The sequence below is a fragment of the Cyrtonyx montezumae genome, unplaced genomic scaffold, assembly GCF_038088225.1.
Source record: "Cyrtonyx montezumae isolate F1298 unplaced genomic scaffold, pur_monq_1.0 scaffold_4, whole genome shotgun sequence".
NCBI classification, from domain to species: domain Eukaryota; kingdom Metazoa; phylum Chordata; class Aves; order Galliformes; family Odontophoridae; genus Cyrtonyx; species Cyrtonyx montezumae.
In genome coordinates, this window is record NW_027072045.1 from 26,924,405 (window position 1) to 26,944,581 (window position 20,177).

The 20,177-nt window shown below is 40.3% G+C and overlaps 1 protein-coding gene across 2 annotated transcripts; it reads right to left on the reverse strand.

Moving 5' to 3' along the window:
- Positions 1 to 1,460: 1,460 nt before the first annotated feature.
- On the reverse strand, positions 1,461 to 16,661 carry MYOZ1 (myozenin 1). 2 transcript variants are annotated; one of them, XM_065746088.1, is made up of 6 exons: positions 16,493 to 16,661; positions 14,314 to 14,415; positions 12,564 to 12,745; positions 4,158 to 4,392; positions 2,879 to 3,035; positions 1,461 to 2,017 (listed from the first exon to the last, which is right to left on the reverse strand). In XM_065746088.1, exons 2-6 carry the CDS (start codon positions 14,387 to 14,389, stop codon positions 1,786 to 1,788), a joined length of 882 nt encoding a protein of 293 aa, XP_065602160.1. In that variant the 5' UTR covers positions 14,390 to 14,415; positions 16,493 to 16,661; the 3' UTR covers positions 1,461 to 1,785. The 2 variants fall into 2 exon arrangements, with proteins under 2 accessions (XP_065602160.1, XP_065602161.1); XM_065746089.1 differs by lacking the exon at positions 14,314 to 14,415 and having other exon boundaries at positions 16,493 to 16,659.
- Positions 16,662 to 20,177: the final 3,516 nt, after the last annotated feature.

Here is a 20,177-nt window from a genome sequence, read left to right on the forward strand (position 1 = left end):
TGCAACTTTTTATCCCCAGACAGGGCTTGGAATAATGAAGCACACGGACAAAAATTCTTGTCCAACAGTACGTTATGAGCCAGAGAGAGCTTCAGGAGTGTATCTATTCCTTTAACCTACTGGTGGTTGTTCCCCTTTGTACAATTGAAAATACACCACCAAACAGCACTGTGCTATTTCTACAATTCTTACCTTTCCCTCTATTTTTATTTGGTTTTTCTTATATAGTCTTTTCAATTCAAACTTCAAGTGCTGTGTCAGATAAAGTAAAAAAAAAGAAAGCCTTTTTCATTTTTGGAGTAATCTTCTTCAGAGGACATAAATATTACCTTACTGTTTTTAAATTTCTTCCCTAAACAGAGTTCTAAATACGTCTCAATCATTAAATAAGACATATAATAAATTTCAGCAGAATGCTCAGGAAACCTGTCATTCATCACTTCTGCAGCTTGATTACAACATAATTTTTAAGAAATCCCTGGGTAGACTTGGCCCTTTAGAGGAGAGTAATAAAGGCAACCTGGTAGCTATACAAACAATAAAAAATGTATACTATTATAGGGATTTCTCATCAAGAAGGAAAAACTCTTAAATGAGAAGTACTTCAGTGGAAACTGTACCTGCAAATAAGTTGTCTAGCCCTGTTTATAAGATGAAATGCTGATCCAAAGAATTCAGCAGGACAAGGAACTGCAAACTAGTCTCTGTACAGGCTGAGCCAGGATACAGTGTTGAAAGTAGTCTGTGTGTCATGTTGAAGTGCAAATACCCATGAAACAAAACCCTGAATGAAGACAGCCAGTGTTCTTCATTTGTTTTTCACAGTGCCTGCCTTTCTTCCTGTATGTGTTGCATTGATACAGCTGTTAAAAGAAATCGAATTTATTCTGCTTTGGCAGGGGGGTTGGAATAGATGATCTGTAGAGGTCTCTTCCAACCCCTACAATTCTGTGATTCTGTAAAGCACTATATTTGAATAAGTATTGCACTGTGGTGATGTAAAAGTATTTCTGTTGTTATGAAGACTTCTTATCGCTTGATGTGTAACTCTAGGCAAGTAATCTCATTTGGAAGTACCTCTGCTCCCTTCCAGCCTGCTGCCTTCTTGTTCTGTCTACGTGAAGAAAACTGAGCTATTGCTTATGACATACTCAGAGAACTAGGGAATTTCAGATGACACTGAAATAATTTAATCAGCCTGTTACATTGAGAGACTTAGTTGCTGTTTTATCTCCAATGCCATTATGTTTACTTGTATGATTTCCTCTCAAATGCATAATTCCTCACCTTCATTATCAGGGTCTTTATCCAACTCACTTTGATGTATACCTACCTGCCTTGATGTATACCTGTCTATCTTATGACTGTCCCAGATCTTTCTTCCCGTGCTAACAGCCCTGTTGTGAGACTAATCCTCAACAGGATTCAGCAACATTTTTAAAGAGAAAAAGCAGATTCCATTTATTTCATCTGGGTGTTTTATTACTTGTGAATATATGACAAATTTATTATGAAGCAGATAGGCAGCATTTAGCATTGCTAAACAGAAAATGAATTCCTAATTTTGCCTTCTTATGCCCCAGAGAATAAAAAATTCCTTTCCCTCAACCTGTTTCTGATATGGATTAACACCACAGCAAATGTTAAGTCACCATGAGCTTGTTGGGGTTATGGGCAAAAATGAAGAAAGGACTCACAGGACTAGAGTTGCACTTTTCAGCTCCTTACTAGCAACTTGCACATAGAAACATCTAAGAAAAAAGGAAGGACTTTGGGGGTAGGGATTTACAGCTCTTCTGTTTCACCACTTCTTGGCATGTTGATGTCAGCATGGTACTCAGAGGACTCTCCTGAAGGCATCCAAGGTATTGGGGTTCTGTTGAAGGAGGGTCTGTTTCTGAAATTTTGATTATATAACACGATAGATTCTGGAAGCAAAGGGCAAATATCAAATTGAGGCACTTTGAAGGTCATCCGTTTGGCTGCTTTCTCATAACCCCCATATGGCATGGCAGTCCTGGCAGGGGAGAAACAATGGACTTAGTGCACAGAGCATAGGTAAAAAATGGGACTTGGAAAATAAATAATTAAATATATTGAGACAGTAAATGTTATCACTGTTGCAGTTAACTGCCTATCAAATCCAACCCAAGAGCATGCTTATCTATTGTCTATGTGCTAAAAATGATTAAAAACAAAAAAACAAGCAAAAAGAAAAAGAAAAAAAATATCAGGAATCAAATCCTCTCTGCTCCTGTGCACACTTCTTTAACCCCTGCTGCATAACCTGCTGGTAAAACCATACAGCTTTCACACCTGATGATATCCCTTACATTTTGGAGGCAAAGGCTGGGCTGTGTTATTACAGAAAGGACTGGGATTGGCTATTTCCTAGGTACTGATGTTCTAAAACTACTAAAGGAAGTGCAAAACATAGAGAGGTGAACAGAAGATTGTTGCTGCTCTAGAAATATCTGTTAAACTTTCAACTCTTACCAGAAGCAGCAGAAAGATCCTGATGTACTGGGATGTATATGGTTTCTGATATTGAGTGTTTTTCATGAACTCTTGAACTTTACATAGCAACAGTAATAAGCAGTGGCATGCCAAATGTGAGGACAAAGAAAGGCAAATAGGATTAAAGTCCTCTTATCCTGCTACCTAGGTCTATAAGCTGAATTAAAATCTCTAGTTCTTAATGTATCTTCTCTTTATAGGCCTCCAAACTTTTTACCCACAGGAGACTGCAATAAGCAAAATGACATGCAACTAATACTAATTTACATTGCACAATACAGGAGAGCTTTGTCCAAAACTATTGTGGTGCTTTCTTTTTTTCACTCCAAGTAAATGGAATTCTATATCCCAGAAGACTTACCTGTTAAAAGATTTGTAGTGGGGGAAATCAGCTTTGGGACTGTATGACAGTAAGTCAATGGTCAGTTGACATTTGTCCTCAGGGCTGATACCCATTGCTCGTTCCCAGGGGGAGATGTAAGTTTTAAACAGAGTTTTTTTGCCTCCTGACTTTCCATCTGTAAACAGACAGAAGTAAAACCATCTAATTAGATGACAAGTACTTCAAATACTGCACCTTTCTTGCTACTGAACATCTATCTTGCCGTTGAAGCTGAGGCACTCAGAATGTATGGTTAGATTTCTCTATGAGCTACTTTCATCCTTATCCACAAAATCAGATGTATCGCAGTCTAAGAGCTACTCCCCCAGGATCTTGTTATAAAGCATATACTTGAAAACTAGATTTTCATTGTTCCCCCTGGTTGCTCGCACCTCATCTCTTCCTCTATTTCAGGGAACATTCTTAGGAAAGGCAAAATGCTACCTAATTTCATAGATTTCTTTTTCACAGGGATACCCAGAAGTATAAAAACTATTTTGATATAAAATGGACATTCTTCCAGAATGTAAATGGAAACCCTTGGATTTTACAAGTCACTCAAAGAAGTTGTCCCTTATGGTACCTATTAGCAGTTCCCAAGCAAATTTGTTTTTGTTGTTAAAATGCAATAGGAACTATTAAAGTAATTTCTCCTGCTGATATTCATGCAAGGGATTTGATTCTGGAGGCTTCTGGCCAAACCCAATAGAAGATAAAATTACACCAGAACTAAAATCAGTGAAAGGTATTCTGCCTCATAAAGATACTGCTTTAAGTGATGATCAGCAGATAACATTTAGAAATATTGCTATTTCTTTGTTAATATTATCCAAAATGTGCTATTCATTCAGGTTAAAACTTCAATTTGAAATTAGGATTGATGTACTGAAGACTGATGTGTCAGGTCAGACTATCAAGCCAAAAAGCTATTTCTACTGTCCCCAGTAATGTCCAGCTTGAAACCCTTCAAAGGAAAGGTATTAGATTATGCTCTGGCATACTGCTGTACCAAACTTAAAAACTCAGGATTTTCCCATCATTTCTTTGGTTCAGTCAAGGCAGGTATCTCTGCTTTTTGCTTATGAACAAGCAACTTGGAAACAATCAAAACTGTCCAGTTAAGCAGTTCAGCTTTTTAAACTTTGCTGTGCAACTTACTTTGTAAGAACACAGGTTTTAGTCAAATTCATTTACTTGTCTGTAAGACACAAGCTGTGATAGCTTTACCTATTCCTTGCTCTTGCAGAGGTATACTTGCCTTTCTCAGTACCATGACCTCCTTCTCCAGCATTTCTAGCAGATTCTTCTGCATGCTCCCCTTCACTGTCCCCAGGACCTCCTTTGCTTCCAGGCCTAGGAGGAACAGTGGAATAGTGATGCTTACTGGAGCCATGATGCCCTGCTGTCACTCCTCCTACCATCCGCCCGTGGCCGTAACCATCAGCATCTTCCCCATAATGCCCTCCTGGTGGGATGAACTTCTGAAAGTGATCCTAGGGCAAGAGAAAAGAGAGTAGAATTCCATGTTACAGGACATTGCCCACTCATGTTTGCAGGATTCAGTCCCAGAATGCAAACCCCTGACTCCCTGGGCTCTAACCAGCCTCGTCCTGATTACAAAACCAATGGCAGAACTTTGTATGAGTTATTCTCTTTATTCAATTTAGAAGCAAACAGCAACAAGGTCAACTGAAGGACACTTTTAAATGGGCATCTTGTAGTTATTTTAGATGAACAAGATGGAAATAGAGGGTACTCTGTAGTGTCTCCAGCAGTGATCTATATGAATACAGGAGAAGGAAATAACAGCTTTTGCCAGAGCAGGTAAAAATCCAAGCAGAGATGCTGTTCAAGCTGTGGCAAAGCAAAATTGCCAAGAAATAGAAATTGTTTCATGTGGGAGCTGAGCATTAGAAAGCACAACAGCAGCAGGATATACCTACAATATAAAAGCCTGACAGATAACTGCCAGTATGGCTGTTTTCCATATACGTGAAAGTCTGCATGGAGAGGTATTTATACATTGAGATTTACTCTGGGGAGACAGAAGCCTGGTTTATGTCTTTTCTGTTGGAGTCGGGGGCAAGCTATAAGTATGCAAATATAACAGAAATAAAGCTGACGGTTATTGAATCTGTCATTCCTCATGCTGCAGTACTGCTTGTGTAAATTCCTCACAGGCAGTCCTTGGGAGGCAAGAGTGCCAATCTTAGAGCTCCCAAAGGGTTAAGTTTTTCTCAGGGCTCTTACACCTAGTACAGTTTAGCTAAAAGCAGCTTTCCAGGCTGTAAACAGGCTTCCAAGGCCAGCTGTTCGGTCAGCTAAAAATAGATGAGAAGTAAAAACCTCACAAGGCTCTAGGCAGAAGAATTATCTAACCCTCTGCTAAGTGTGTCTCCAGCAACAGTGTCCAGAGTTTCACAGCAGGTCACCAGGCTGCAGCCCAGGCAGGGAGCCAGCTGCAGGCTGAAGTGGCAGAGCTGGTGCCCCCAGGGCCTTTAGGGACTGTCCGTCCTTCTCCTAGCTGTAGGGAATTCCCTTTTTAGGAACAGAGGAGATAATGTTCCCTTGAATGTCAGGAAGCACTGAGAAGGGAGAGGATTGAGAGCGTGAGGCTTAAGCTGTGCACAGGATCTAGCAGGGCAATCTGTTCAATTATGCGTGGGAGCTATGTAACTGTAAAAAGGCAAGCTGAAACAAGGATTTTTTTGGAGGGGTGAGGGTCAGAATGAGGTCGATCTCAAAGGCTTAATAGATATGGAAGATCAATGCTTCTACTGATATTCTCAGTAATTTCAAAGCAGCATTTTCCTTCAAGTTGCACCCAAGCTGCATGCCCTTCCTCAGAATTAGATGCTTATTTTTCTTTTCTTGTGCTAACTTACATTTAGTTTCATTTTTCAGGGGGAAAAAGAGAGAGAGAGCGAGAGAAAGAGAGGGAAAAAAAAAGGAAAAAGAAAAAAGAAAAAGAGAGAGAAGGGTCACAAAACATTAGGAGCATAAGGATAACCTGAACTACAATGAAATGAGCTGATTTGAGTTTGTGCACAACAGCAGTATTTCGTGTGACCAGGAAGGAGCGTCATTGTCATCTTGTGTTATTTTAAATTGCAGTATTATCACTAAACAGGAGTAAAGTTTTTCTGAAACACGAAGTGCCTCAAGAAAGCCACAGTTAAATCCTAGTTATCTGCAAATTAAATTACTTTGATTGGTCTCAGCCTAGTTTGTGATTCTTTGCTGGCCCATTAAGAAACATCCTAAGTTCAGGAGACGTATCCATTCAGATAGGAAAGACCCATTTTCCATTTAATAGTCCAACTCTACTCAGCTACTAGAATAAATTGTTTTCTTTATTTTTGGCTACCACAATGAATTATCCTAACTCAAGTTTACAAGAAAATCCTGTTTTTATACAACAGAAGGCAAGGGCGATCTATCTTGAACCTTGCTGGCGTCAGACAAACACACTCCAAGACAGCAGAGCTCAGGAACAGAGCCTTGACACAGACAAAGCTCAGCAAATGAAGTTTTGTCTCTGGCACTTGCTGCATGTCTCTGGTTTCAGGGTGAAATACGGCTTTCGCTTGAGTGGAATGCATGGCTTGTGCCATTGGTAACAACTTGCGTATTCAAGATGCATATTCACATCACAAAATTCAGGGTTCACTGATCCTGCTGGTGGAAGTCCCAGGAGAAAAGCCCAACGGAGTCAATTGAGAAGGCTGATAGCCCTTTTCTCTTGGCCCTAGGGACATAACACAGTCCCTCTGTGTTATGGTACGGTCAGCTCTGTTTGGGTGCTACTGGAGGCAGGAAACGGTCTCAGTCCTTAGAGCAAATTTAGGGATGCCTAAGAAAAGAACAGTTGTGGAAACTTCATGTGATGCACAGTCCCCTGGCTCACCTAAACAATTTGGGCTTGTGTCTTTGAGGTCCTTAGCACTAGCAGAATCCCGATTCTGCAGGCTATGTGCTTGGATCAAATTAATTCTGAATTCTCAAGGACTGCTCCATGTGTCTCATGAAAAATAGATGATGAAAGATGATCCAACTAATGGAGCTGAGATCTCTAAGTATCTCAATGCCCTGACGTCACTGCAGGCAGTCCCCAGGAGGAGACACCGTGTGCTTCCCGTCAATTCCTTGCAGTGCCCTGAAGAGAATGATTGAGGCCACCATATGTGTTTCTATTTCCGCCTCAGTGATAAAGAGCTTCCCAAAGACTTGATGCCTATGTGGTTACTAACACTTCTGAAGTTACTGTGACTATGTCCTCTCAGCAGCAGCCACTCAAATGTTCCTTTATGGTAGGATGGCTGATTTAAAATTTAGAAGCTTGAATATGAGAGTAGGGACTGCCTGATGTTTCTGTGAAAACATAAGGTAAAGGGGTGACATCGGTCCTTAATCTGGTTTTGCACAGCCCTAAGCCCTGATGCACTTCTTTAAAAGGATGAATATAAAAAGTAAACTCAGCTATTAAAGTATCTTCAGCTATTTTAATTTTTTTAACCATGTTCCCCCAAGAGGCATTTCACTTGGTTCAGCTCCTGCTTTCTATATCCAGCTCTATTTCTGACTTGCTTTTAACCTTACACAAAGAATTTTTCACTTCAATGTCTGATTTTACTCATCTAAATTATGATATTTTCTATCTAATCCTACAGATTTTTTAATATCTTATTTATATATTTTATATAATCCTTTCTACATTTTCTCTGTGAATGAAATAAACTGAGTTTGTGAATTTCTCAATTTCTGTCCAAGCTTTTCTCACAGTGCTCCAACAAACTGCTGTGGAGAAACAATGGCTCTTCCTCTCTGCATTTCTGCTTTTTGCATGCCAGTTACTTATTGAACAAGAAGCCATCAGACTTCATGTTCATTCTTACACAGTCTGGGGCTTAATTGGGACCTCCAGGTCTTCCCTTTAGGTCTTCTGCACCAATCCAATTCCAGCAGAGCAAGGCTCATTATATTAGAAAAGTTACATCGCAACTGGCTCTCTCCACTTAAGTCATACTCTGTGAGTTTTTCATATCTCAGCTTATCCGGTAAGATTTGTTCAAGGAGTTTAATTTTCCCAGCAGAACTGACCTCTAAAAAGAGTGTTTTTCCTAATATTTTCACTTAAAACTTGCCTCCAGTGATATTTGGCGTTCCACTAAGTACATATATTAAAGAGCAAACAGACCCAATCGTTTATGCTTGTGCCGTAAGCCTAGTAGCTGCATGGTAGCTCTTCTGTTCCTCCATCCTTATACTTTCTTTCAAATATTATATGTCTGGCTGCTTCACGTGTGAGATCTGTGGAGCAGGCTGTTTTTTGTCTGCTGTGATGCACCATTTTTGGCATTGCAGCATAATCACTTCCATTTTCTACCTGTCACTTCTTACTCCACTGGGTTCTTGCTAAGCTGCAAAAGAAATACAGGGTAAATCCTGTATAAATTTTTATGCAGAAGAACAGTAATCCAGATCTTAACCCTTTTTCAGTTCTTATGTTTTGTTTCACGTTTCGTATCTTAAGTGATCTGAAGAGACCTCCTGACTTGAAGTACAACAGAAAGTACCTGCCCACACATGTACATCATGTCTTCACACAGGCATTGCCAAGATGTGGAAACTGCCTTTACTGTAACTTATGGGCTGCACTGAGAATGTATCAAGGTGGGGGTTTATGTTTGTGGGCATTATTTTTTTTCTGATGTACTACTACTGATAATTGTCTATTCAGGTATTGGTTATTCCACAATCCTAATGGTTCAAATTTAAGATGTGGTAGGTAAAGTTGAAACAGAAAAAAATAGACAAAACTCACGTCTCTCTTTAAGACATTTTCTGCATATAGCCCAAATCAGACCACAGATTTTGACTTGTAAAAAAGAGCTTTAAAGGGTTCTCACTGGAAGAAAGACATCATAACAGCAACATCCAAAAAGCATAACCATGGTTTTGTTTTCAAACAGTTCCCTTCTAATGATAGCAGGAAGGTCTTTCACAAAGATTCTGAAAACAGAGGTGGAACCTTGAGAAGAGTTAGGGTAAAAATGAGTGGGGCTGCAGGGCTAAGAAATGTAGTTTCACATGATGTTGATGTATTTGAGGACAAATGTATTAACACTATGAAGTGGAGAAGAGGTCTGTGAAATGCTGTTCTAATTCAGAATGGTAAAGAGTGATTTAGAAGACCCAGAGGTAGGACTGAGACCCTCTCTGTCTCAGTTTCACCTTTAAAATAATGAATGAAGTATTTCCTTCCTGTAGAGATTTGTCAGATGCGATCACAGTTAGCTAGAATTTTGCAATGGTCTTTAGTAAATAACAAACTGCATTTTGCAACTGCACAATGAGGTGGATAATATCCTGAGACATGGAATGAATCATAGTTCCTGCAACAGGGTGGCACAGAGTTGGGTAGGAAGGAGAAATCCTTCTAATTTAGTAGCTAGAGCCTGGCAGAGCTCCACGTCTCCAGCATGGTACCAAACAGGGAGAACATGACACGAGCTCTCCCTGTTTGTCAGGATGTCAGTGTGCTAAAGGTGTCAAACTCAGTTCTTGCTAAAATCATCCCTATATACTGTATATTTTCAAGAGAAGAAGCACAGTATTGAAGATTGCTACACAGTAGTTAGTGCACTTCATTGTGCTCATGTTGGTAATGTTCAGTTCTTTTGACTGTGGTAGTAGCTACTGTTTGCCTTTAGCTGGATGCATGGACATGTAGCAATGATAAGAGGGAGAGTGACGTTCTCTTTTACATGGGTTATCTGACATTCATGCACATGCAATGTATATGTTTTCTCTCTTAGGAGTAAGGAGAGTGATCTGATTGACCTGTGTGGTTGTTTGAGTAGATGAGGAAAAGGAGGTGGAGGATGGAAGCAGGAGGGTGGATCAGTGACATGACCACTGAGATCTTTCACCTTGTGTGGAAGGTTTATGGCCTCAGCACAGGCTGTTCTGGGACCCTTATAAGGTTGGGAGTTATTTTTAATAACCTTTGTCTTGTTTTTATATTACATTACCTTGCTGTTAATCTTTTTTTCTGGAGGGAAATAAACCATCTGTACTCCATTCCAACCCTTATTTACTCTGCTTTGCTAAGCGTTTCCTGAAAACTTCCTAAGACCATTAAGAAATCCATGATATAAAAACAAACAAAAAAAAACACACCACCAGCTTTAAATCCCTTCATAACCTTGAAGGCAAAAGAACTTCTTTGGGATGAGTAGCAAAGGACATGAAAATTAACTAGGTGGAGGAAGCCACTGGAAGTAGTAGTAGGAATTGTCTGCCATTATCTTTCTCTTGCTGTTCCTTTTCATTTAAACCTTTTTTTTAAATCCTCCTTTGAGCAGAGCCAGGAGCAAGAAAGGAAGGAGCCAGATTGCTAATCAAATATTGCACTCAAAAGGGTTTTTTTGATAAAGTGCTCTGATGAAAAGGTCAGGCATTTTCTGATGGCTTGCAAGATAACAGCGAGGCCACAGATCTGCTGCCTTTATCTAGTTCCCTGATAGCAACCAACCCTCTGAGGGGATGGCTCTGTTGCTGAGATCACTCAAGTTTTCTTCTTGCTGCTCTGGCTGCCAGCAGAGGTGCTAATTTGTGCTGGCTGTGGTGATTAGAACAGTTATCCACAAAGGCTGTGGATGCAGTCTGGCAGTCCTTGCACTAAGCACATAGGGCAGCCAGCAAATGGTAACAACTATGTTTGTGGTCCTACTTAAACTAAGTCTCAGGCAAGGGCAGTGTGGCAGACTGAAGTCTTCCTGCACTGACCAACAGAGATTTGTTACTTGCTCCATAATTGTAGAGAAAAGATAGCTCTGAAAGCAAATCATAGAGGGTCTTACAGCAGAGTACCAGCTGATCTTTGGAGGTTCTACCATTGTTCTCATATAGCAAAGCCCTGAAGAAAATCCTATCCTTGCTGGGGTCTTGTATAACTCCCAAATACATTACTCCACAAGCAAATTCACTCAGAGAGCAGGAGAGTATGGATGCTCTTGCAGAATAAAGCTAGAGGTTTGCTACAGAAATGTAAGAATCGAATGTCAGATGTGGATGAATAAACTTATTGAAAAAATAGAAACAACTAACAGAAAATTAGTGATTGTCATCAGCCTTTGTAATGTAAGCCTTGAGGGACCCAGTATCTCTGTTAACACTTCAGTGCCTCTGTTTTTGCTTCTTCACTTCTGAGCTAGTTTGTCACAACTGGCACTGTATACTCACATTGTACTTCTCTGATTGGAGACCCCTAAGTGACACCTTCAAATTTTTGCTTGTTTGGACCTCAGTCTTTTCATTCCCTCACCTTATTTTCTCACTTCTCCTGCCATCCTCATTGCAGTAATCCTCGTGTTCTGACATAGAAACTTGGCCCTCAGTACATTTTAGGAGCTCTGAGATTGCTGAGTATTTATAAAAACAGCTTGCTTTTCTATAGGATTTCCATCTGCTGAGTCCAAAGTTCAACACACCATTCATTCTCACATCCTTTCTAAGAGAGCTGATTGAACTGCCTGAGGCACAAAGAAGTGAAGAAACTGCTGCAGTTCAGCAACACCAGATATTCTTGCTGTATCTCTGGTCTGTCATCCCTGATCTGTAATCCAACCTATTTCTACATTCTTAATGATTTTTTTTTTTGAGACATCTTTCCACATCCTGCTTCCCAAATTGTCACTTTTAGGATTCAAATGTAAAAATTTACTAGCTGCTTTTGAAAATATCAGAGAGATAAAGAATAGGGTTTTTTTTGTTTGTTTGTTTGTTTTTTGGCAGAACATTTTCTTCAGCTTGACTTTCATTGTTTTGCTTGAGTTTTCCAAGACTGGAAAACAGATGCCTCAAAGAGATAAAATTGCACCACCAAATAAAGCTTAAAGAGCATCAGAAGATGAGATGTAGCATTAAAATGTGACGAACGTGAAATGTTTTCTATTTGTTTTACTGAATTCATAACATTATGTAAAAGGAAAGTTTCCTCTTGTAAAAAATTCAGTATCTTCAGAAGACTTCAGGCAAGTAACTGAAGAAAGAAGTTCAAAGATTAAATGAAAGAACAAACTCATGGGAAAAAGGAAAAAAAGGCATTGTATCTGATAGGAAGACACACTAGAAAAAATAAAACAACCAGCCATAGCTTCCAGCAAATAAATGGAATAATTTGTGGTGTTATCTTGGAAATTTCTATCTGAATTTTCATTTATGGAATTTTGTGCAGAAATGAGAAGGGGACTGGGCCCCGTAGGAGAAATAAAATTGTATCTGAGCCTAAAAATAGAACCTCACCCACTGTTGCTGAAGCCAGACTTGACTGGATCACTTCCATCTTGCAAAGAGAAAAGGGGATGGGTACAACACCCTGTGCAGTTCTGAATGCCTGATAAAGATACAGTCCACCCTCATCACTCAGTACTGTGTTTTTCCATGCTGCTGTTTGCAAGATACCAAACAATTCACAAAAGGAAACTAAAGCTGTTGCCAAAAGAAATTAAAACATATGTGTTCATCTAATTTGTTGGGGTTTTTTTCTGCACTTCTTTGCCATGCAGTCAGAGACAGAAAGAAAAGAGCTTGTGAACCTTCTGTTCCCAGTTCCCCCTGGATGCATGGAGCAGATTTGCAGTTTTAATTTCCAACCTACCACAGAATTGTCGGTGAAGGCATCAGGGTTATTCTCATAAATGAACTTCTCCACTCTCAGCTGACGTAATTTGAACATCTTGGATCCTTTGTTTGTGAGGAGAGAAAGTTCTTCCAGCATGACATCTCTGGGGATGCTGATCTTCTTCCCCAGGTTCAGCTTAGTCACCTCTTGCGGCATGACTACAAAACATATGAATGGGACATTTTAGGAAGTGTTCTGCTCCAAGTCTCTCTTGTACATTGCTTCCTGGCAGCAGTGACTTCGAAGCAGCCAAATTAACTAAAGTCTAAATTAACTTTTTTAGGAAATATTCTATGCTCTTTGTTTGTTTGTTTGTTTGGTGTTTTTTTGTTTTGTTTTGTTTTGTTTTGTTTGTGGGTTTTTTTGTTTGTTTTTGTTTTTGGTTTTTTTTTTTGCATCGATGACATTTGAGATAGAGTAAATTGGAGTCAAGGTATAAGGGTAGAACTAGATGCATGTGTCCAACATCTGAGACACCTCAGTCAGTGCAGCAGAATTTTTGTGTTGCTTCAAAAGGCACCACTGGCCTGTCTGGTTTCTGCCCTGTGCTCCCTACTGTCAAGTTAGATGAGTGGCAGTCAGCATTTCAGGTAGTGCTATCTAATAATGATCAAAGACCACTCTGGCACACTTTTATTTAAACAGTATGTTGAAACCATGGAAGATTTAATGATGTTATTGTATCTTTTTGTTCATTTGTTTTAAGGGGAATTTAAAAAAAAATCACAACAATGGATTCAAACATTTTCAGTGTAAAAATCTTTTATAAATGCAGTTAGAGTTCTACATCTACAATAAAACAACTTTTCTTATGTTATTTTCTTTCTATTTCTATTATTATTATTATTACTATTATTAAGCAAGGATTGAACCACTTCCTCAATTTCTCGTTCACAACAGAGAGTAAATCTCCATCCTTACACTGGTATAAAATAGGTATAAGTCAATCCTCATTTTTTCAAACATTCCTTAGAGAAATTTTTTTTTTCCTTTTTTTTTTTTTTTAATCAATTCAGTTCTATATGAGACTGTTTTCTAGAATGGGAGGAAATGCCCTTTAACTGCAAACTGGATTTTTACTTGCCTGTTTACTTTAGTACAGGATTAGGGAAAAATAGAAAAATAAATACATGTACCCTAACAGAGAAGTTCCCACAGTCCTTTTGAGGACCTGAAGAAAGTGGCAGCACTGAATTACTACTATTCCAAACCTCCAAAAACATTCCCTATGCTGTTTAAAGATACGATGAGGGTATCACAGTCAATTAAATGTCACCCTACTTAATACACATGTATTCTGTGAAAAAAAAAGTGCCCAAAGTTACATTCTTTCTGTTGTGTTACCCCCACAGAGGAAAATTGTCTTTTTCCAGAGATAAGTACTGAAATCAAAGGAATTCTATCACAAAGAGGAAAAAGAAATTAGAGGCAAAGATTCTAAGAGAGAGATTAACATGGAATATGAGTAGGTACTGAAGTATCAATGCCCAAAAAGATATCATTCTCTTTTCATTCACATAGGTACTGTGCATACAGTGTTCAATAGGAAGTTACAAAATGTGTTGCGGTTGAAGGATCGCTGTTAGTAACACCTGGGGCCCTACCTCCTGATACCTTCAGTGTGTGTCTTGCCCTGGGACTTCAGTCAGGCAGAGTGAAATTTTGAAAGCTGAAATTCAGGTTGAGATCCAAACAATTCTTGTGTGTGCAATTTTGCGTATCTTACCTTCGTGTGTCAGCTTCCCAATGAGTTTAGTGGGCTTTTTCCTTTTAAGAGGAGCAGGAGTCCCTGCAAGGGGCATTCCCACAAAGAGTTCTCTGCTTTGCTCTAAATACACAAGGAAATGGAGAATGAAACACTGGAAAGGCATCTCTTGCCTATCTTTTAGTTGCCATCTACAGTTAAGAGACACATGGTCTTCATTTCACACACAGGTTCTATTCTGTCCCATCCACACGAAGGAGCAGAATATCATGGTATTCTTTGGAGACATTGTATTAGGACACAAAATACAGCAACAGGTCACAGCAGAAGCATTGCAATAGTACCACACAATTGCCATCCAAAATAGATGTTACAGTTGCAACATGGCAGTCTCCCAGGGCACAGATGTGCCCCAGTGGTATTCTGTTACCTTGTTGTGCTGCAGTAACAAAGCATCAGTTTGAGAAACTGCTCTGTCATAACATGCTATAATACCATGCAGTTATCATTTGGAGTTTATATATGTTTCTGGATAAATATATTCAGTCTGTCCATGGATTATCTAGGAGCAATTTGAATAACATGCCAGTTGGGTTTGGATGTTCAGACAGTTTAATTGTGATTAGAGTATTCAGAAACCCACTACACCACAAGTCCTGCAAACAAACAACCCTATGAAATTCTGATTTGTTGCAGAAAGGCTGGAAGAATAAGACACAGGCAAACCTATTAAAGCAAAACTTGCTTGTTGAAGTTGTTTGAAGTCAGTTGCACATGTATCTTATGTATTGATCTTATCATGTATCTTTCTGGAGAGAGGTGGAAAGGAACAGGGAAATTTCTTCTTGCGCTCTATTTTCCATCTTTGTCCCCAGATAGGATAAAAGATCTGTTCTTTAAACTCAGGGAAAACTTGAAGAAATCTCAGTAATTCCACTTCAGACAGATTCTTACAGTCTCTCTTGGGGGTTATCACACATAATATAACATAAGTAGGAATTATGTCTTGTCTTCACTTTATCATGGTTAGTGCCTATAGCGATCCTCAGATAATCCTCAGTACAGTGGAAATATAAACAAGTGAAGATCCATTGGCTTCAGAAAGAGAATATAGTAACTAATCAACTCTGTCCTTGCACCTTTACTTGCTTAAAACTTCAGAACTGAAGACACTGAACTATGAGTTATATTTATATAACTATATATATATATAGTTATATATATAAACTAGCAAGCAAACAAGTAGCTCCAGAAGTTTGTGCACTGCCCTTGTTGTGCTCAAGACATTTTTATCTTCAGTGTATTTTGCAGTTTTATTCCACCATTGCTCCTTTTGCAACATGATTTTCGTGTGATGAAGTGGCAGTAACAGCTGAATGCAGCCCAGCCCCATTCAGCCAGCTCCAATCATACTGCCAGATACTCTTTTGGATTATTTGTTTTCATTTCTGATTTCCAAGCTTTTCTTTTTACTGGGATGCTGCCAGTGTAGTTTACATTGTAGAAGAGCCCACCCATGAGTATTCCCTAAGCAAATGTGAGCAGGTGCAGCCATAAAGCACGCTCTGCACATTCTCCTCGAGCAGGCAGACATCTGCTTGGCTATATAAAAGGCAGAGGTCTTATTTGACAGGAAAGGGGCAATACTGCCAAGAGTCAAAGGGCTGGAAGGTTATGGCCCATCTAATGGGTCACAAGACTGGCAAAACAGAGGGAAATCATCTGCATGCCCCAGATGTGGACTCCTTGGGGCAAGACAAGGAAGGGCCAGCACCATTAAGGAACTGTGCCCCTCCAGCACATTCATTCCCAAGGAACAGTGAGGGCAAGTTGGTCCCTTTCTGCTGTCCCCCACTTATCCATCAGGACTGAGGAGTGGAAAACCTACTACATAGAATGAGTTCAGCACAGGGACAAGTGTAGCAGTCTTCAGCATTGGCAAGGCCCAGATCCACACTGTGAGTACTGCTCTTCCTGCTACCCCACCATGGGATGCTGCTGGAGTCTCAGTCCCCATCCTCCCTGCTATCCCATACATAAAGCCAGGGCCACAATTACTCTTTTCTCCCATGAGCAATCGCCCTGTCTTTTCCTGCACAAGTCTTTGCAGCATTCATTTCATTGTTTTTGCTGCAAAGCAAACTAGTCATTACCCTCTCCAGCCTCTATTCTAAATTATTTTGTTTCCAGGTCAACTCACCTCAGGCTTGCAGTGCCACGTTCAGACCAGCTCATGCACCTGCCCCACAGCTCAGTAGTGGGCTGCTTCCTCCCAGCCTGTCTGTGGGTTACTGCTGGGGAGGCTCGTCCAGCAGCCCCACTCACCCAGGGTGCCTCCTGGGTGCAGGCAAGCTCTGCCCAGCACAAAGTGCTGATGCAAAGTGCTGTGAATTTGACTCTTGAAGTCCGTTTGCACAGGCATCCTGCAGTTATTAATAGCTGACAGCTCAGAGTGCAGAGTCTCAGATAGCACTGCCACCAACCCTGAGGAGAGAGAAAAGGAAAAGGTTGCTCCTTGGGCCTCCTGCAGTCTCTGCCTCAGTATTCAAGAAGACCAGGCACTCCATACATGCCTCACTCCTTCTCTTCTGTTCAAATCAATATACCATTCCTCTTATTCCCTTCCTCCTACTGCATTTTAGTTTTACTTTCTCACATCTTGTTTCTCAGTAAGGCTTCAAAAAAACACTCCGGGGTCTTGCTCTTCTTTACACGTTTCTGTCCTCTTCCCTCTCCATCTTTAAACTCAGCCTCGTCTAGGCTTTCAAATATAACTTGTAAAATGCCAGGCATTGAAATAATGCATCAGAAAGGAAAGAAGTAAAATAGTCATATGCATGAAATGAGAAGTAGTGCAAAGTCTAGAAAGCTAATTAGAGAGACTTAGGAAGTAGCTATGAAATATGCGTGGGAGACTGAGAAGAATCAAACTTCAAGGAAACTCATTCCCTGATTCATGGCACAAATAAAGTTGGTTGCCTGCACACTGTGTAGCCCTGTGTGTGCAAACTATTCCTCTCCTTTAGCTCCTGATTGTTCCTTCTTAGGTGACTCTGCCTGTTTCCCCATACCCATTTGGGTTCTGCTTCTAGGATGGAGAGAATGCATCTCATTTTACTAAGTTACTCAAAGGTGTACATATCTTTCAGATTCCATGTAAAGCAGAAATCCTACAGAAAACATCGTCTCCTCCATTTCGCATCCGATCAGAATCAAGCAGTCCACTAAATAAACCTAGAATCTAGTGGGGGGAAAAACAACACATCACATTGTTTGTAGTAGAAAGTCTTCAGCATGCAAAATTTCTTCACAGAAACCAGCAGATAGACCAGAATGACCCTTGGGGGGTTATTTCCTTTTCATAATCAACTAAGAATGAATGTGATTTATACTATGGAGCACAAAGCTGAGAAATGCAGCTACCACTACATGGCACCTTATTGTAGCCACTTAGACGATGTTAACTTACCCTTGTCTCTGCTTGCTTCAAGGAACTGTTTTCAGACCATTTTATAGCTGCTGCATTGTTTTTCCAGTCATCTCCGGTGCTTTCATGTGCACAAATTACACCTCCAGGAGACCAGATTCCTCTATCCCCATCCCAAGAGGAAAGAGACAAGTGAGGTTAGGGGGCAAGGCAAAAAGGATGAGATGGGGGACCTAAGAGTGCAGTTGGAGCATACTGCACAGAGCTGGAGCCTTGAAAGCATACCGAATGTAAGAGAGGATTCATCCTACTACTATGGCACCAGGATTTATAGGATGACTTGGATAAAGCAGCCTTGTGTCTGACACTTAACCACCAAGGCACATCTTTAACTGGAATTCTCACCTCCTACTCTGTCTTCAGATAAAATGATACGTCTCCATTTTCAGTTGCCAGGCTGAGAACTAAGTCCTGCTCCTTCCTCCTCTCTATGCAGTTTCCCTGGGAAATAGAAATATATAGTTCAGTAGCCTAGAAGCAGCTTTGGTAGGGTTGGCAGGGAAGCCACTTGTGGTCTGCCATGATGCCAGGGTCAGCAGCTTAGTAGCTTTTTCCATTGGTGATATTATATCTAATATCCCTACCTTCAGCAATAGGATGAAAACACTGTAGTTGATAAGTAGTGTAGGGCTGTACTCAAGGTTCAGAGTTCTAAATCACTAGAAGACTTGCTTGATGAGCTACATGGGTGTTTTTTGTTTCTCTTTTTATTTCATTTGTGTTTTTGTTTGTTTCTTTATGCTGTTTTGTTATTGGTTTTCTTTTTTCTTTTTTTTTTTTTTTCCCTTCCTGGATTGTGGTGATATCTGGGGGCTAAATTCAGACCTTGCTTGAGTATGGAGTTTCCACTTAGGTCAGCGAGGGTTTTCTGCCTCCAGGACACTGCAGCACTTCAGTGTAGAGTTTTTAATCATACAAGGAACTGCCTGTATGTCACTGCGGCCACCTCCCTCTCTCCAAATATACCTTTTACTTTACTGGCCTCAGGAACAGCCTAGACAAAGCATAGCTTTCTCTGACCACTATATTCAACATTTGTTTTTGTTTTGAGTTTCCATGCACCTAATTTCAAATTATCTAACTTCTGATTGTTGATGTTTTTGAAATCATTTCAACAGCAGCAGATGAAATCTGTCTTGTTAGGAAGTGCTAGATGGACATAAGTAGGAGCCAAGATAGAAGTCCTCAGCAGGGCTATCTCCCGAGCAGATTTTGACTATGTGAAAGTCTGGCAAGCAGAGCTTGTCTGACAAATAGCCTTCAATTGTCTGGCAAATAGCCTTTACTGTTTAATTCTCCAGAGATACAGAGTGGCCTTGCTCCTTTTTCTCTCTGAAGCCCATGACTAGCATACACTGAAAATACTCACAAGCAGCAGATTTCAATGTAATTTGATCTGTTCTAGAAGTTGCAAAATCTCAGGCTGGGTTTTGGGGAGGGTGTTATTTTTTTGCTTTGAAATATGTCTTTTTATGTTATTTTATTTGATAGCTTAAAATATTTATTATATGCTTATTCTCTTCCAATTTTATGCAGACATCTCTTGTCAGTATTTTGTTGTAGCAACACAGTAGGAGAAATAGTTAACACCAGGCTCTCTCCTGCCACTATGTGGGCTTAATGCACGATGAGATCTAGGGCTGGGACAGAAATATGTACAATTTGATCACAATGCTGGAGTGGGTGTTGGATCAGTTGCAGTAGCTGTGGGGTGCTCCTTGCTGAGCAGCCTGTTTGCCTGCACGCTCCATGTTCTGCAACCCAGGAATGCTCTTCATGCTGCATCAGGCCTCCCACTGCCAAAACTTCCTGGTATGAGGCTGGTCTCCTCTGGCATGTGGTACTAAGAAATGCCATATATGAGTTCCAAAACAGGATAGATTAGGAGGGAAGGATTTCTTAAGATTTTACACCCTCCAGATTTAACATCACATCAGGTGAATGCCAGAACATCAGATAATTTATAGAAGAACAGTGGCAACATCTAGTGGCCGTTGAAGCTATTGGTCTGTACTGCTAGCAAATATCCCTATCCTTCATACGTTCCACATATTTGCCTGGCGTGCATTTGCTTCTCCTTCCATCCAGAACGATTGTTTGGAGGCAGGTATCCCCAGTAAGCAGCACCTTTTACTTTCTGGTTTTAAAATACTGAGTAGTGCACTGAAGTCCACATTCACTCCTAGCCTTCTGCATAGCTGTTCAATAACCCTTTGGCTTCGCTTTGGGCCAGGAAGCTCATAGCTGGATCCCACTCCACCTTTGAAAGTCTGTTTTTCTGGCTCCTTCTGACATGACCTGCCGTGAGAAGAAATGACTCTCACTTGAGAAGGTTGTAGAGGTTAACAGGGAATTTAATCAGAGCATACAGCAACTGTCCTGCAATGTGTTAAACCAT

What these genes read in the sequence shown, in the direction of transcription:
- MYOZ1 (XM_065746088.1), bottom strand. Translation starts at nt 14,389, where the DNA reads ATGCCCCTTGCAGGGACTCCTGCTCCTCTTAAAAGGAAAAAGCCCACT. An exon ending in TGGGAAGCTGACACACGAAG is followed by an intron (nt 12,746 to 14,313) that starts GTAAGATACGCA and finishes TATGTTTTGTAG; the next exon opens with TCATGCCGCAAGAGGTGACT. An exon ending in CACTACAAATCTTTTAACAG is followed by an intron (nt 2,018 to 2,878) that starts GTAAGTCTTCTG and finishes CTCCCCTGCCAG; the next exon opens with GACTGCCATGCCATATGGGG.